This window comes from Phocoena phocoena, chromosome 14, assembly GCF_963924675.1.
Source record: "Phocoena phocoena chromosome 14, mPhoPho1.1, whole genome shotgun sequence".
In the NCBI taxonomy this organism is placed as follows: domain Eukaryota; kingdom Metazoa; phylum Chordata; class Mammalia; order Artiodactyla; family Phocoenidae; genus Phocoena; species Phocoena phocoena.
The window spans coordinates 55,787,781-55,806,242 of record NC_089232.1 but is presented as its reverse complement, the minus strand read 5'-3'; the positions used below and the strand labels follow the sequence as shown (position 1 = coordinate 55,806,242).

Genomic DNA, 18,462 nt, shown 5'->3' with positions numbered 1-18,462 from the left:
TCATTCATTAACTTTCACCTGCTTTTACATGGTTTTATAAGAGAGACTAAAGATATTTATAATTTCAGTTCCCTTATTCTTTTACATTATTGTAAGCATATGTGATTTGATATCAGAATTTCTGACCAGATGTAAATCATTATAGGTTACTACTAATACAGTTGTATTATTTTAAAATAATTTGGAAAATTAGTGAATTAAGAAAAGGGACTATTCTCATTGTTAATTGTATTCATTATCTTATTCTAGTGAAATGGTTGTAATAAATCAGCCATGTTACACTTAGGTTTTAAAAATTAATGAAAAGTGATCATTCTTTTAGTTTCTTTACAGTTCATGTGGATTTCATTTTATATTAAACAAAAGCAAAAGGAAAAAGGAAATGTGACTTGCCACTTTGCACACACATTGTTTATTTAATTTCCTAGTAGAGAAAAATACTCATTTGGGGGGCTTTAACTCTGTTATTTATAGAAACTATTTAATATGTTTTAGTTTCAGAAGGCAAAAACTGGGTTTTGCATTTGAAGCAGTTGTACCTTACTCTTAACCAATTGAAAGAAGATCAGAAAAGTAGTGCCTGAGGACAACCAAATAATTGTAGTGAATATTCATTTGGTGCATTAAAAATGTGTTTCTGCCTGTGCCTGGAATTTAGCCACTCCCCAAAGCAGCCCAAGTTTTTTTTTTCTGTATCTTTACCCTCCTTTTGCCTGCGTGCTCTGTTTCCTCTCTCTCCTTCAGTTTCTTTGTCTCTCTTTATAAATAAGTAGAAAACTTTTCTTTAGATCAGAGAGCAAAGGGGCCGGAGAACTATCTTAAGAAGTTTTTATTTGTGCCAACATAGAAGTGCTTGGTGGTAGGCCATCTGGATCGGGAGGATTTCCTCAGAATGTAAAGTATGTCGTGAGATTTAGGGAGCTGGGATTTGCTCTGGAACTATCTGGGAAGGCAGCAGGAAACGTAGACAGAACTGGTTTATACTGCTTGTAACGTAGGTGGCAAGAATGGAAGACCGCTTGCCTGGTCTCGCTTCAGTGTGTGCTTCCTCTACATTTAGGAGCTTCTGCACTGGTAACGTATCTTTCCTTTCCTGGGGATTCAGACTTGTGTCACAAATTTTACTACTCGTGACAAAAGAAATCTGAGGATGTGGGAATGCATCTAGGTCTCTTCCGTGCCTCCCCTCCTCCTTCCTTTAAATGTATGTGTCAATAATGGCATTAATATTTGCCTACCTACTTTTATAAAGTACTTAAGACTGTACCCCCTTTATAAGCAAATATATCCTGTTGTAAGGGCAGAATGGGCTTTGTTCAACTTGTTCTTTCCCTGCGCCCCGCCCCCCAAAAGACAGTCATCATATTATTTGTGAGGAAAAAAATTAAAAGTTTTTAGTGGAAAACAGTAAAAAAATAAAAGCGCCTCTCAAATAATAAGAAATCAGAATTGTGTAATTAAGCTTGACTTCTGCTTCTGTGAAGTCTAACCAAAAAACGTCAAAAGCAGAATTATCCAATTATCTGTTTTTAATTTTGTTTTAAGTGAGACTTTGAAAAAAGTCTTAATTGTGAATGAATCCTAGCGATAGAACAAAGTAAAGTCCTTCCCTGGGACTAGCCTTCATGTCCGGAGTGCTGTAGCAAAAGTGGTTTTATATTTTATTTAACACAATTTCTTATATAATTTATGCCAGCAGGGGAGTTTTTAGTAAGAATATCTTACAAGGAAAAACAAACTTAAGTTTTTAAAAGTAGAAAATATAAGTCAACATTGTTTGTGTTATTCAGTTGAAGACAAATTAGATAGTCTTATTTTCATATAATATTGCTAGGTGGAGGTAATTAATATTGTCATTTATTAGAGAAATAAAATATCCAAGCTTTAACAGTTAAAATGCCTTATTTTATTAAAACTTCTTTGAGAGAAAAATTTGACTTTTAGAAGTAGAATATTAAGATAAATAGGAAGCATTAATTCCTGCATAAATATATCTTTTTATGAGCTGTTTTTATGAATATATTTTCTTATGGTTTATTTCCGAAAGTAAATTTTAGCTGTTCTAGAATACATAATGCATAACTTTTTGATATAATACTTAAATATTTGTCTTGATGAGACAATATTTAAAGATAACTAATTCCATTTTAAAACAAAGAAAAAAACCATTTAAGTTGCTAAATGCTTTCTGATTGGAATTTACTAATGTGACAAATCAGTTGTGATTTTGTTTTGTTCTTTTGAAGAAATGATGTTTAAAGACCCGATTTTCCTTAGGGTGTATTGTTTTGATTTTTGTGTCTCTTTATTAGCTTGAGAATATTTCTTTCGAACATTATGAGATGTATACTTTTACAGAAATGTTTTCATTCACTATGCATAAAAATCTACATGTTAACCAAACTTGTATTGAAAATTTGGGTGCGTTACTAAGTAGGTTTACATCACAGCCTGGATTAGCTTTGCTTTTCTTTACTGAGAAAATAGTTTGTTTGGGTTTTTTTGGTTATTTATTTATTTATTTATATTTTTGGCTGCCTTGGGTCTTTGTTGCTGCGTGCAGGCTTTTCTCTATTTGCGGCAAGCGGGGGCTACTCTTCCTTGCGGTGTGCGGGCTTCTCATTAGGTGGCTTTTCTTGTTGCAGAGCATGGGCTCTAGGCGTGCAGACTCAGTAGTTGTGGCTCATGCGTTCTAGAGCGCAGGCTCCGTAGTTGTGGTGCATGGGCTTAGTTGCTCCGCGGCATGTAGGATCTTCCTGGACCAGGGCTCGAACCCGTGTCCCCTGTATTGACAGGCAGATTCTTAACCACTGCACCACGAGGGAAGCCCCAGTAGTTTAAGTTTAATTTACAAAGAATTTTGCTTGTTTTGCAGAAAATTCATCTAAAGTAAAAGTATAAGTAAGCAAAATCGTCTGAAATCCCACTTGCCAGAGACATACCTCCAGTCTCTCTATACATCTGTAGGTGTATGTATGCCTGTGGATATACAGTTCTACACAGATACAACTACACTATAAATGTTGCCTGCAGTTTTTTTCTTTATAGTATGTTGTTACTCCTAGTAAACTTTCTTATTTACGATTTTAAATATGTACCATCCTTTTTAAGAGTTCCGTAGTGTACCGTAATACAACTATTTATTTAATCAGTTCCCCATTGATAGTCCTTTAGGTTAGTGCCCTCACTTTTTTTAACTGTAAACAATGCATGGTGTTGTTACTGGTTTCTCATGGTTCTTCACCCATATTAGCTCTTCTAATCCTTGCCACTACCATTCTACCCATTAAGGCCTGCCCAGTGTCTTAACATAAGTGCTTTAGGAAGGGGAGATCAGAGACTGTTTTTAATTTTTTTTTAAATATTTGTTCTTTGGATGGTATTATATCTCATATCATATACCTTTTTGAGATGGACTTTTTTTTCCCCAAAGGTTCATAGGTAACAGCTAATCTTAAGGTCATTCCATTAGCCCTCAAAGCAGTCATAAAAACCACCTGGTTTAGTTGTTTTTATGACACAGAACCTCAGGGTTCTTTGGAAGTACAACTCTATCTGTTTTATCTGTTTTGGGATTTAATTTGCAAAAATGGTTTCATTGTTCTTAAAAAAAAAAAAAGTGAGTAATTATATAGTCTAGTCATCCACGTTCCCCATCCTCTCTCAGAAGAGAAAAATCACTAACTTCCACCTCAAAAAAGTATAATACAATATATGTTTTAATTGTCTTTATGACATAGATGTTCCATTACCTGTGGAGGCCTCCCTGTACTATCCCCTGCCCTACACCATTAGAAGTAACTATTGTCATAAATTTTGTATATGTCATTCCCTTGCTCTGTGGTTTTGTTCTAAGCAATATATTATTTACTTTTGTATTTTTTGAACTTTATGTAAAGTCCAACTTGCTTTTTACACTCATTATTATATTCCTGAGATTTATACATGATGTTTCATGTAGCCATAGTTTATTTTTACCACTTTGTAGTATTCTGTTGAATGTTTATATCACAATTTATTTACACATTTTATAGTTAATGGACATTTAGGTTGTTTCCAGTTTGTTTCTATTGTGAACTTTGCTGTTGTGAACATTATTGAACATTTCTGTTGGTGTATGTATGCAAGAGCAGAGGTTGGGAAACTGTGCCTGGCAGGCCACCTGTTTTTGTTTGTTTGTTTGTTTGTTTTTGCGGTACGCGGGCCTCCCACTGTTGTGGTCTCTCCCATTGTGGAGCACAGGCTCCGGACGCGCAGGCTCAGCGGCCATGGCTCACGGGCCTAGCCGCTCAGCGGCATGTGGGATCTTCCCGGACCTGGGCACGAACCCATGTTCCCTGCATCGGCAGGCGGACTCTCAACCACTGTGCCACCAGGAAAGCCCCTCCAGGCCACCTGTTTTATAAAAAAAAAGTTTTATTGGAACATAACCACACAATTATTTACGTACTTATAGCTGTTTTTTTGTTACAAAGGCAGATTTGAGTAGTTGCTACAGAGATGATGTGGTCTGCAGAGCCTAAAATATTTGCTGTCTGGCCCTCACAGAAAAAGATTGCCAACCCTGCTGTAGGTCGGGGTCTATACACCCAGGAGGGGAATTGCTGGGTCATAGAATGTGTGCATCTTCAGTTTTACCAGATGATGCCAAAGTTGGTGTTACTTTTGTTTTTGTTTTTTAATCTCAAAGTCTTGAAACAGTTTACCGCCTACCAGTAATATATGAGAATTCACATTACTCTGTATCCTAGGGAATACTTGATATTGTCATGCTTAAGATTTTTTGCCTGTTTGGTGAGCATAAAATAGTGTTTCATATAGTTTTAATTTAATTTTCCTTTTCAAGATTATTAATGAGGTGCTTGAGCCTCATTTCATATGTTCATTGGCCATTTATGTTTTCTTTTCCATGAGGTGTTTAGTCAAGGCTTTTGCCAATTTTTCTGTAGGATTGTCTTTCTGATTGATTTGTAGGAATTCTGTATTCAGGATCCTAATCCTTTATCACTTGTAAGTGTAAGAACTATTCCTCGTTTGTGAATTGCTTTTTCTCTTTACTGTGTCTTTTAGTGGACATGTATTCTGAATTCTAATGTAGTTTCAATATTTACTTTTATGGATAGTGCTTTTTGTATCTTGTTTAGGAACCTCCTCTCTACTTGCAGGATATGAAAATATTCTCTATTATTTTTCTAAAGGTTTTATAATTTTGCCCTTAATTCTTTAATCTGCTTGGATTTGATTTTCATGTGTGGTGGAGATAGGGACTTCAATATACTGAATTTTAATGAATTTTTAAATTTTAATTTAACTTGGGAAGTTCTGCCATTATTTTTTCACATACTTTTTTCATCTAGAATCTTTTTCTCCTCTTCCTCTGGGACTCCAGTGACACAAATATTAGGCCTGAGTCTGTGTCCATTTTTTTCCTCTGTGTTTAAATTGTATACATCATATATATAATCTATTTGCATATAATATACATACATAAAATAAATTTTTTAATAGAAGAGGTCCTAATTTCAGAGATTATTTTTTCTTCTTATAAACAGTTCAAAAGGATTGGTTATCCAATATCCCATAATGTAGGAAATTAGATTAGAAAGGAGTATTGCTATAGACTGTCATAGTTAATACTAACTGCAAAGAAAGAAGCAGAAAAGGTATGAAGAAAGATTATAAGTTTGAAAATGTACTTTAAATTATTTAATTAGAAATATAATAGCCTCCAGGGTGTCATTTTATCACAGTGCTTGCAGCACAAAGTAATATTTTCAGTGAAGACTGAGTCATCTAGAAGTTGCTGTGTTATAATTATATGCCCTTGTTAAGAAGACAGGAAAATAAGTGATCCATTTTAGAAAGATTTACATAAAACCACTGATATTCAAAGCATGCTAGAATGTATAGGCATGCCTCGTTCTGATGTGAGGCTGGGTTGCCAACTTTTAGATACTTAGCATAGAATACCTCTTCAAAGGTAACATGTATTTCTTGACAGTTTAGAAGACAAATTAACTATGATTCACTGTAGTAAAAGCATGAGTGACTACTGTTGTAGTTTAAAAACTGTCATATTGGATATGAAAGTTTACTAGTTACTTTTTTTTGCTTGCATCTCTAATAAAAGAGACCTTACTTATGCCAATAAATAGATTAGACTGATGGAAAAGAAGTTTATGGACTTCTTTCTCTTTTCTCTCTTTCTTTCTTTCTTTTTTATTTCCCCCCCTTAATGAGTTTAATAACCCTTGGGAATTTATTTGTAGTTCATATTTTAACCCTCAAGGCTAGAAACTATTTTGAGAAGCAGCAAGGAAATAAGAGACTACCACAGTATAAGGAAAAGGAATCAATGTACTTGCATCAAGAAGGGGGAGTGGAATTAAGCCCCCAGAAAATAGATATATTTACTGAACATATGTATTCTTAAAAAGTTTATTGTGAATGAGCATGTGGTACATTAGAGATTGGGAGAGAAAAACATAACAAAGTTTTGAAAATGGAAAGAGCAAGAGCGATGGGTTCTATCGAGTCATCTGAGGAAGGAGCTCTAACTCCAGTTTGCTGTGTGCCCAGGAGTAACTCACCTAACTTCAGTCTTAGTTTACTTATCTATAAAATGGCAGTAGGGGCTGTTGATCTTTAAGATAGTCTCTGTTCGAGCTTTTATAATCAATGAATGCAAATTTAAGTTAATTGCCTTATGCTCTGATATGTTCCTTTATGAAATTGGAATGCTGTGTCTGAAGGAAACTTGCTTTAAGAAATTAAGCTTCAGAAGCACTGTATATTAGCTTAAATATAAGTTTAAATAACATATGAAAAGTAACATATGATACATTTTTGTGAAATTCAAATAATATAGAAATACACTAAAAAGCAAAAATTTCTCTTTACCCTTATCCTTCTAATCTCACTCTCCGAGTCAAAAGTAACCCCATTACCAGTTTGATGTGTATGCTTCTAGACTTTTTTCTATGTGTACATTATATACATATATAAATATGAAGTTTTTTGTTTATTTTTTAGAAGTATGTTTCAGTGTGTGTGTTTCAATAAATTATTTAGTACATGTTGTTCCCCAATTTGCTTATTTACTCCACTTGAGTCGTCTTACAGATCTTTCAAACTTCTGGTTTATATACTTATTGTTTTTAATTGCATGGCTTTCTGTGGTGTGAACATATAGCTTATTAACTCCATCCAGGGACTTTAGGTCATTTCCAATTTTGTAGCAATAATAAACAGTGTAGTAAAGAACACCACTATACAAAATAGTAACTTACTGAACCCTCACTGTATGACAGTGCTGTGCATTATTGCACCTAATAATCTCAAACCTGAGATGAGTACTAATTAGCATGAAAAAATTACATGAGGAAACCTGTCACAGAGCTGGTAAGTAGCAAACAGATCTATTCAGGCAGTGTAACACCAGAATTTACGCACAGTTCTACTTGCCTCTGAAAAGGTGAAGGGCCAAGATATTAGGAAGATGTTACAGGGTTTCAGGGCTATAATCAACTACTATGCCACTTTGCATCTCTGTTGTTGCTGTTGCCTTAGCTTGAGTGACCCTGTAATTGATCATTCAAACTGGGAAAATTTAGAGAGAAAGAAGGAACGTTGTAATGTTTTTACTGAGATAGCAGACATGTTTGTCCTGGACAAATCGAGACACATGAACACCTTACTCCTAGCCTAGGCCACCTTCACCTTTCACACGGGTTACTGCATTACCCTCCTGCCTGCTCTCCTTACATTTACTCTCATTCTGTTCCAATCCACTCTCTCACAGAAACCAAAATAACCTTTTTAAAACAGAAATCTGATTATATCACTTCATAGTTTAAACCCTGTCTGGCTTTGTGAAAGAATAGATTTATTCGGTCCTCCTGTGATTATTGTTAAGATGCAGCATGAAATAGAGTAAAGGGCACTTAAACTGTGAGTCAGGAGTCCTCTGTTTGAGTTTCGGATATCAAGACGAGTTTGGTGACCTTGGGCAAGCTATTTAACTTCTCAAGCTGTTTCCTCAAATACAAAATACAGATAGACCGAGGAGGGGGATGAGGTAATAAACAGGAAAGGTACTATATAAATGCAGGACATTGTTAATAGTTAACTTTTTGCTTGTTATGGCCTTTGAAAAATTGTCCTTGTATCTTATCACAGTATCTAGCAGGTTGTGGTAGGATTTTTACAAGCTGAACCACCTTTCATGTGACTGTCCCAAGTTTTACAAAATAAAAACTTTAGTCATTTTTTAAAAAATCAAAGTCTGTAAAAGTTAAGTGACTTACCAAAAGTAAAAGCTAGTTACCATGCTGGTACTAAAACCCAGGACTATACCCTTGGCATTATAGTCTGATAATCTTTCCACTAGCCTTTGCTGCCTTCTCAAAAGAATTAAGGAGATCATGTGTTTATAAAAATCACATAAATATTTTACCTGTGATTATAATTTAGATATATAACCCATCTTTCATAAATTAAGAACAATTTAGAAAGGCATATCTGTATAATTTACTGACTTAATCAGGACCTTTGGCTTACAAGTGATGGCTTGTAAAAAGAGAGTTTATTAGGTTACATAATTAGTTAAAAGAAATATTAGAGTAGCTCTCAGAATTGAAGGTCCAGGGCTTCAGAGACTAGAACTGGAACTCAGGGCAGCAAGACTCTTTATCACTGACAGCCCTAGGTCTGTGTGTCCTTATAGTTGATAAACCAAGAAGGATGGGCTACACCTCTCTCTCTCTCTCTGAAATTTGGGAGGACTCCATTTGGCCTAACCCATATCTCACAACCATTTTATGCTAGTATTAGGTTGAACCATATGAAATTACCAATAGTCCTATTTTTACCAACTAAAAAGGTCGCTTCCTTCGCTTCAACCTATTAATAGTGCAGGGTGGTAGAGAGGAGAATGAGGCATCCTAGATTGACAGCCCTAATGGAACCTCAAAAACTGGTGGAGGGCTTCCCTGGTGGCGCAGTGGTTGAGAGTCCGCCTGCCGATGCAGGGGACACGGGTTCGTGCCCCGGTCCGGGAAGATCCCACATGCCGTGGAGCGGCTGGGCCCGTGAGCCATGGTCGCTGAGCCTGCGTGTCCGGAGCCTGTGCTCCGCAACGGGAGAGGCCACAACAGAGAGAGGCCCACGTACCGCAAAAAAAAAAAAAAAAAAAAAAAAACTGGTGGAGTTCCACAAAACAGCTGGTGTTCTCCTACCAGAAGAAGGAAAACAGGAAAGTATTCTGGGCAGACAAATATAATAGTAACCATAGTGTAACACACATACAGAGTATGGATTAGCTAGAATTCAGCTAGAACACTCTGGAAATGAAAAAGACCTCAAATATAAAAACTTCTAAAACAAGAAGCTGAATTGTTCTTATTAGTCCTTTTCTTAAGCACCTCTAAGTTTGACATATCCGCCTTTTATGTAATACATGGGCCCAAAGCTCTCAAATGATACTTTTTGTACTTTGAAGTTGTGTGTTAAACATTTATTGAATGTCAGACATGTCCTGGGTACCTTCCTCATAACAATATTTAAAGACAAAGAAACTGAGGTTCAAAGAGGTAAAATAACTTTCCTAAGATTACACAACTGATTAACTATGGTACTAGAATTTGAAGTCTAAATTGAAGATAAAACCCAACTTTTCCTTCTATTCCAGTACTTCTCCAAATATTGTCATTGGAATACCTCTAAAGACAGAAGAGAGTGCATATGTATGCCTGAGCTGTCTGTAGGCATATAAGGTCTTAAATATGAATATGTTTACTGCTCCATAATAAAGGGTGATAACTTTGGTTTTAAAATGCTGAGGGTTTTGTTGTTGTTGTTGTTGTTGTTTTTTTGTGGTATGCGGGCCTCTCACTGTTGTGGCCTCTCCCGATGTGGAGTGCAGGCTCAGCGGCCTTGGCTCACAGGCCCAGCCGCTCCGCGGCATGTGGGATCCTCCCAGACCGGGGCACGAACCCGTGTCCCCTGCATCGGCAGGCGGACTCTCAACCACTGCGCCACCAGGGAAGCCCTGTTGTTGTTGTTTTTAACTCAAACTTTGAGTTAAATTGTCTGCTTAAGATGTCTGGCACATTATCTCAATATGAGAAAAATGGCACACTATAGCTTAGTGTGTGAATGACTGACCCAGTATATCTCACTCAGGTCAAACCATTCTTCTGTGAGAACCTAATTTCCCCCCTGAATTTTCCTGCTTATAGTGAATTAGCCAATAGCAATTGATCTTTTATAAACATTTGGATTCAGATTGATCTAACAAAGTAGTATACTCTCAAGTTACATAGCTTTGGAAGTAGTTTGTAATTGCTGTGTTACAGCCGAACTTTATTTTGTCGTTGTTCTTGTTACATACCTAAGGCAGATATTAGCTATGTGCTGTATAGAAACCACCTTTTTTTTTTTTTTTTTTAAGAGAGGTTGAGGCATTGGGGAGAGAGAAGGAGCAGCAACAAGTCTTTTACTAATTATGTAGCCATATTTGGGGAGGGGATTCGGAGTATAATAATAAAGATAGAAGTAAAGAATGCTTTCTGATCATTGATGCTGAATCTGATATATAAAGCAAAATTGAAGTGATTTGTACTCCTTATTTTCATAAATAATTATGATAATGATATAATAAGTAAGAAGGATGCTTTGAATAGTTTACAGTCTTGCAAGTTTCCAAATGTCTACAGAGTGATATATTTAGGGAACATTTTGGTGAAAAAACTATTACAGTGATGGTATAATATATGGAAAATTTGACTGTGGGAAAATTTTCATAATTTTAATTACATGTCAGCTGTATTAACTTTTACTATTTTAAATTAGTTCAAGTAGCTATGAAAATCTTTACAGAAATTAATCTGTGCAAAAACAATTTTTTTTTCAATTTTTCTCATCTTTTAAAAGACTTATCTGGTATAGTTTTTCTTATATGTCATTAGATTCTTTCTTAAGAAGTTTACTTTAAAAATATTCCATATTTTCTTTTCTTTATAGATGATAGTATTTCTGCTGCAAGTACTTCTGATGTTCAAGATCGCCTCTCAGCCCTTGAGTTACGAGTTCAACAACAAGAAGATGAAATCACTGTGCTAAAGGCAGCTTTGGCTGATGTTTTGAGGCGTCTTACAATCTCTGAAGATCATGTAGCCTCAGTGAAAAAATCAGTCCCAAGTAAAGGTAATTAAGTGTGTTGTAAGGAAGAGTTTTGCTTTTTGCAACATTTTCTTTGAAATAGTATATTAAACGTGTATTTTTTCAGTGACATTAAGATTGGGAATATAAAACTATAGTTTCTCTTTTGGATTACTTATGACTATAGTTTATTTTCCATTTCCTTTTTCTTCATCCCTAAGAAATGCTGAAAGTTTATTATTTTAAATTGGGAATTTTGGGGTAATGCCACTGATTGTACTTACTGGCTTTTATGTCATAGTGTTTGTGTGAATTTAGTATCTTTCAACTACATAACAAACTTAGTGCAGAGGGGGTGGGATGAACTGGGAGATCTGGATTGACATATATACACTAATATGTATAAAATTGGTAACTAACAAGAACCTGGTGGCGCAGTGGTTAAGAATCCGCCTGCAAATACAGGGGACACGGGTTAGAGCCCTGGTTTGGGAAGATCCCACATGCTGCGGAGCACCTAAGCCCATGCGCCACAGCTACTGAGCCTGTGCTCTAGAGACCGTGAGCCACAGCTATTGAGCCCTCGTGCCACAACTACTGAAGCCCACGTGCCTAGAGCCTGTGCTCCACAACAAGAGAAGCCACCACAATGAGAAGCCCGTGCACTGCAACAAAGACCCAACACAGCCAAAAAATAAATTGATTAATTAAAAAGAAAAAGAGAACCTGCTGTATAAAATAAAATAAAATTCAAAATTAAATTTACTGAGGGCAGGAACTGGATCATCTTTTTGTGTCTCCCATAGACTTCACATTGTATGTTGAACATAGCAGGTAGGCACTCATACTTTTTAAATGAACTCTCTTATCATTACAGAAAGGATTTAAAGCATTATAGTTCATATAGCTTCATTCTAAGCCTGTGGTCATTAGTCAGCAGAATCATGAAGAATTTAATTTAAACTCTGAAACTTACTGCCAACCCCAGTTCGATGGAAATTTTAACTTCTAGACACTGGGGATTTTCACAGACTGGAATAAACTGTTATCAGGACCTTGTTACTCTGAGTTTGGAGCAGATGTCATGTAGCTTTTCTCTTCTTCCAGCCACCCAGAAGGAATCTTAAATTCTTTAACATTAATCAAACAGTCAAACATATCATTTCATATATCTCACTGATTTCTTGGTAGAGAAGAGTAGATGGACATAGGCATGATTATCCCCATTTGGCAATGGGAAAAGGAAAAGATTCATCAGCTTACCTCTCTACTGTAATATGTCAACGCAGATGATTAACCTAGGGAGGAGTCTTACATAACTCCTGGGTTTTAGCTGGAGATTAGATAGTTAACCAGAATATGAGGAGCAGATGTGGAAGAAAGATTATGAATTCAGTTTCCGAATGTTGAGTTTGAGGTATGTGTGGTGTATAGATAGATACCTGTTGATAGCTGAATTATAGGTCTAGTGCTCAGGCTAGTCTTGGTTAGGAATAAAAATTTGGGAATGTTCAGCTTATGGATGATAGTTGAAGCCATAGAAGGAGGATGTAAAACAAGAAAGTGGCTCAGGGTAGTTCTTTCAGGAGCTCCAATATTTCAGCATAGTAAAGAAAGAGTAATTCATGTTGCCAGCTGCTACAAAGAGGTCAAGTAAAACAAAGACTGAGAGGTGACCATTGGATTTGACATTTATGAGAATATTAGAAACCTCTCCAAAAGGAATTTTAGTGGAGTAATAGGATTACAAATCTAATTGCAGTATTTTGAGAAGCAGGAATTGAGGAGAACTCTGGAATTAAGAGCAGCAACTGTAGCCAGCCACTTTTTTCAGAAAATTAACCTGAGAGGGGAAGAGGGTAGTAGAAGAGGATGCTAAATCGAAGACTAGTTTTAATGATTTTTATTTTTTAAGACGTTATAGACTGTAGCAGAAAAATACATTGAGGACAAAAAGGCAGCAGAGAGGAAGATGATGTTGGTGAGAGAGGGGTGGTGGTAATTGAGGCAAGTTTCCTGAGAGTTTGAGAAGGGATGTTAGAGCAAGTTAAAAACTATTAGTCTTAGATGGAAAAAAGACTACTTCTGAATATTGAGATATCCATTCCAATAGAATGGAAAGAGATAAAACTAAGTGGAGGTTGATATATATTCACAGTTGTCAGGGCTAGAAGTTTCATTCCTTATCGCTTTCTCCTCAGGAGATAGTGATGCCGTCTAGGAAAGTAAGGCAGTTCCTGGCTGGTGAAAAAAAAGGCAGTCGACATTTGGAATGGTAAGAGAGTAGAAAATGGAAGGCCACAGACATGAAAGAAATGCTCAGGGACCCTGAGGGTACTGGCTACCGAGTTGTGAAACTTTGAGGGAGGGGCATTCATTCTGCCTGGTTTTCTGATTCCCATTCTCATACCTCCCACCCTCCAGCACTCCAGGCCTTTGTGTTAATGGTGGAGAGTTAGATAGCTGGATGGTTCTTTTCCATTACTGGTTAGTAGGATAAATGTGTCAGTGGCATGGGATAAGTAAGGGACCTGAGAGTTTGGCAAAAGACTTGATTGAAACCACTTTGGTTAATAATGTTATAAGTGGGTTTTTAATTTTTTGAGGATTGCCAAGATCAAGCCAGGAAAAAAACACTTATTTGGTTATAAATTGATTTTTCTAAGAGAATTCTAGAGCTGTTAGAGTATTAATGTATATGGGCTTTACAGGGAAGGTAAACTGTACATTAAGAGAGAAGAACAGGTTTCTATAATTAATATGTGTACCCTCAGCTTCTGGCTCTATATTAAAGTATTTTTAAATCCTATAGGACAAAATGATATAGTATTTGGTTATTATCTCATTTTAAAAGCTTATTTTAAATAATTTGTATTAACCTACAATTTAAAAAAATTTTATTACGCTAAAACAATAGTACATTATAATCTTGTGTTGAGAAAAAAACGTTTTTTCTCATTGTTTATTTACTAAGGTATTTCAGTAAAGAAATATTTATAGAGAAATTTAAAGACTGCTCTTTTTTTAATTTGGCATACAGACGATATTTTGTATGACACATCAGTTCCTTAGCACCTACCTGTTTCAGTTTCATGAAGTACAAATACAGTTTAAATAGCTGGAGTTCCTGTCCCCTAGGAACATACTTTCTGTAAGTTGTCCTTTTCTAGTTGTCATTCATAAATCCTTTGTCTGTAAAGTGAATTTAGAATCAGTTTTGTTACAGGCTCTTTAGTGGAGATTTATCCAGTTCTGGAGCCACCTGCAGCTTCTACATTGGAACTTTTTCTTTCTACATAGTACCGGCTCTTACTTCTTATTAATAACTTTATTAATTAGAGAGATACTAAGTTCCTTTCCATTAATTCTATGTCATAAGTTTACTTTGACTGCCGTTCTTATAATAGGCTGATGTGGTTCACATTTTGAAATGGAGTCCACTAGTGAATATTCTTTAAGTTACTTTGTTACCTTAGACACAGACTTTGAATTGCTGGATATAAAATGGATTGCTGGGGAGAAGATTGATTATATAATAATTTGGGGAAATATTATTTAAGAAATGAGCATAATTCATTAAGGATTAACCACTGGATTTCCCATTAGTGAAAAAACTTGCCTGACCAGTTATGTTCTGTAATATTGATATTAACACATCAAGAGAAATACATATTTAAAGTTTTGTTAATTTTATTATTTGCAATTCTAAACAGCTTTATCTTGAAATTTATATATAGTATACTATAGAAAGTAATTGGAAAAGAAATATTAAGTGATTCTTCACTATTGTCATTTGTATGTAACCTTAAAAAGATCAACCATCAGTTTTGACAAAACAGGATTAATATATTAATGGTATAAATATTTGGAATAAACACTTTAAACAAAGTATTTTCTAACAAATGAAAAAAAATATTTTTGAAAAAAATTTTTTTAAAAACAATGAAATTATTTTGCAGGGTTTTTGTATTTTCTCCTTCAATTAAAAAGTAAATTAAGGCTTCCCTGGTGACGCAGTGGTTGAGAGTCCGCCTGCCGATGCAGGGGACACGGGTTCGTGCCCCGGTCCGGGAAGGTCCCACATGCCGCAGAGCGGCTGGGCCTGTGAGCCATGGCCGCTGAGCCTGCGCGTCCGGAGCCTGTGCTCCGCAACGGGAGAGGCCACAACAGTGAGAGGCCCACGTACTGCAAAAAAAAAAAAAAAAAAAGTAAATTAATATAATGTTATATGTCAATTATACCTCAATTTTTTTAAAAAAAAAAAAGTAAAATCATTTCTGATACTGTAGGAAAATTTTATATGGAAATGTTTTAGTCCCTTGTGAAATTAGAATTTGTAGTATTCACTTTCACACAAATTACTGACAGGACAGTAATCACTACCATCTTCTTAAGATATTTAGAATTTCTAGAGGATTTTTCTTTAGAGGGGAGACTAAACTACCATGGATAAATAGGTGGAAACCTTTTATGAAGCTGTGCTTAAAAGTATAGGTCCGCTTCCTTATTGATGAAGACAACTATTACAGTTTTGCTAGGTGGTGGTGATATGGAAACATGACTTGGCTTCAGGTATGGCTAAAACTAAATGTGTATGCTAATGGGTTAACGACATTCTCTGTCATTTCATAGTAGTATTGCCATTCAGTAAATCCCAAAATCAGAAACACACCTAACTAGTCATTACAGTATTTTTAGTTCTGTTCTTTTAGTTTGTCCTCTCCAGTGTGCCAGCAGTAAAAGCTAAACCCCATTTTTTCTTGAATATATTATATCAGACACTTAGGTAGAAAGTTTTCCCAATAGTTTTTAAGGTGGCCAGTCATTTAAATTTCTCATGTACCTTCTCTTCTGTTGGAGAATTCTTTCCTTTTGACGGCATATGTTCATAATATATGCACCAGTTGCAGCTGAATCCTTGCCAAAAGGAAAAAAATTACCTGTACTTTGGAGCAAAAGGGAAGGCCCAGGGAACACTCTGGCAGTTTTAACTGCCAGGAAGACAAATTATGTCACAGCTGGTGCCTGGGAAACCCATTAAGACCTCTTGGGGTGACCAAATGAATGTAATTTGAGAATACAACCCAGTGGCAATATGCGAAGACAAGCTGTTAGTACATAGAGGTATAAAAGCACAGGAGTCAAATTATCTGAAGGTGGGAAACTCATTTTAAACCAGGAAGCTGCTGGTAAACCAGAAATATCAAGCACTATGACTACTACTTGAGAAATGAGAGAGCCCAGAGGCAAAATTGAAATTTAGAGGATGTCAGTTCTCCCCCAAAAAACATTCCTAATTATATAGACTGTGGGATAGTGTACAGGCACAGATCCGTATCATTTGGCTCTTACTCCAATTAACATTTGGGAGAAGACAGGGATTGTCATGAGTTTGCTGTAAGTGTTGTTAATAAGTAAATTACATTAATCAGGTTAGAAGGTATGAATTTCCTTGGTGGGGCCCTTAGGATAAAATGATTCATACTCATGGTAGGGGGTGGGAGAGTATCTTATTATTTTGACAACAGATCAAAGACTTCTAAGCTGCTCTTTGTGTATGACAGTAAATGGGTGGATATTGCCTCAGACCAGGCAGCAGTTACCATTTACAGAGCTCCCTTTCTCTATGAGAGTCAAATGCTCTTTGGTCATTTCTTCTCAACATATACTTTAAAAAAATGAGTCAAGAGAACTAAAGTACACCTTCCTGTGAAACAAGAGGAAAGGAGAAAAGTACACATAAAACTCTAAATGGAAAAGATAAAATTTGATGAAGTACATGTAGTCCTCAGTATTTCCAAAGAATGAAGCAAAGTTATTGACAGATTGAAAAAGGTGGCACAGAGCTTGAAAATGTGAAAAGAGTGGAAGAGGTATGCAGTTGGAGCTCTGGGGCATATGATAGGGAATCTGAGAAAAAAGATTTTGAGTGTTAACTAAAGTTCTTCCTTCATAGACCATCTTTACCCTTCTCCTGATAGAAAATTTTCCCATTCTTTAGGGCCTCAAATTAATTCCTGAAAATGATCTATTTTTTGTCTCTTGTTAGAATTGTTTTAAAATTTTATTATATGTTTCTTTTGGTATAGTTGCTCCCGCTGGATTATAAACTATTTGGAGGCAGGGACAGTTTCTTACATAACTAGCCTTAGAATGACTCAATAAATGTTTGTTGAATTAAATGTGGGAAAAAGAAAGTTATAGAAGTAGGAAGTTATTTTAAAAATTGCTCTTTAGATGGAGGGATTGGGATAGATGCAAGAATAAGAGGATATTACAGATGAGGGTAGCAAGATGGATTTCAGATTTGCAACATATGCAACAGTCCCTAGTGGTAACTTTACTATGTGACTCTCGAGTTCAGTGAAATTCATTAGCATTTAGGAACTGTCAGGCTAAGGTATCAGAAAGTTCATCTGCTTAGGTCTATCATCAAGGAATATAAACAATAATGATTAGTATTCTTATTTCATGATAAAGTAAGATAAAGTGTAAAATTTATCATTGGCCTTCAACCCTGGCCTTATGATGGTTAAAACTGAAACTGTGATTGAAACTAAATTAGTACCTTCCTGGTTTATAGACTTTTAGCCTAAATTTCTCTTATTTCAGCTGGGTTGCTGCTCAGCAATTGAACAACTTTTGTACCTTTGGTTACTAGAGGTCACTGTTGCTTCCAGTCTTGCAGGCTGATCTTTGAGAGCGTTGTGGCTCAGACTTTATAATGCCCAAGGCTTGGGGGAGAGGGATGTATATGTACAAGCATACATACATGTGATGTATATAGCTAATGATGCATTCTAGTTATATATTTGTGTACTGCATAATCATTTTTTTTTTTTTTTAAGAATCATCTTTTTTTTTTTTTTTTTTAAATTTATTTATTTATGGCTGCGTTGGGTCTTCATTGCTGCACCCGGACTTCCTCTAGTTGCGGGGAGTGGGGGCCACTCTTCGCTGCGGTGCGCAGGCACCCCACTGTGGTGGCTTCTCCCGCTGCGGAGCACGGGCTCTAGGCACGCGGGCCTCAGTAGTTGTGGCACACAGGCTCAGTAGTTGTGTCTCGCGGGCTCCAGAGCGCAGGCTCAGCAGCTGCGGCGCACGGGCTCAGCTGCTCCGCGGCACGTGGGATCCTCCCGGACCAGGGCTCGAACCCATGTCCCCCGCATTGGCAGGCGGACTCCCAACCACTGCGCCACCAGGGAAGTCCCTGCATAATCATTTTTACGCTCCTTTCTTCCAGTTAGGTTCCTAATATTCTAAATTTCAAAGAATATACTTTAGACTTCTCAGGTGACAAGC

At 36.3% G+C, this 18,462-nt stretch overlaps 1 protein-coding gene across 1 annotated transcript in view; it reads left to right on the top strand.

Annotated features, from left to right (window-relative positions):
* The first annotated feature begins 686 nt into the window (after positions 1-686).
* Positions 687-18,462, top strand: part of EML4 (EMAP like 4) — a 93,841-nt gene continuing 76,065 nt past the window's right edge. Inside the window, exons 1-2 of the mRNA XM_065891354.1 lie at positions 687-1,074; positions 11,023-11,205. Of these exons, the coding sequence (XP_065747426.1) occupies positions 1,008-1,074; positions 11,023-11,205 (250 nt within the window). The 5' untranslated portion in view covers positions 687-1,007. The remainder of the gene's footprint in view (positions 1,075-11,022; positions 11,206-18,462) is intronic.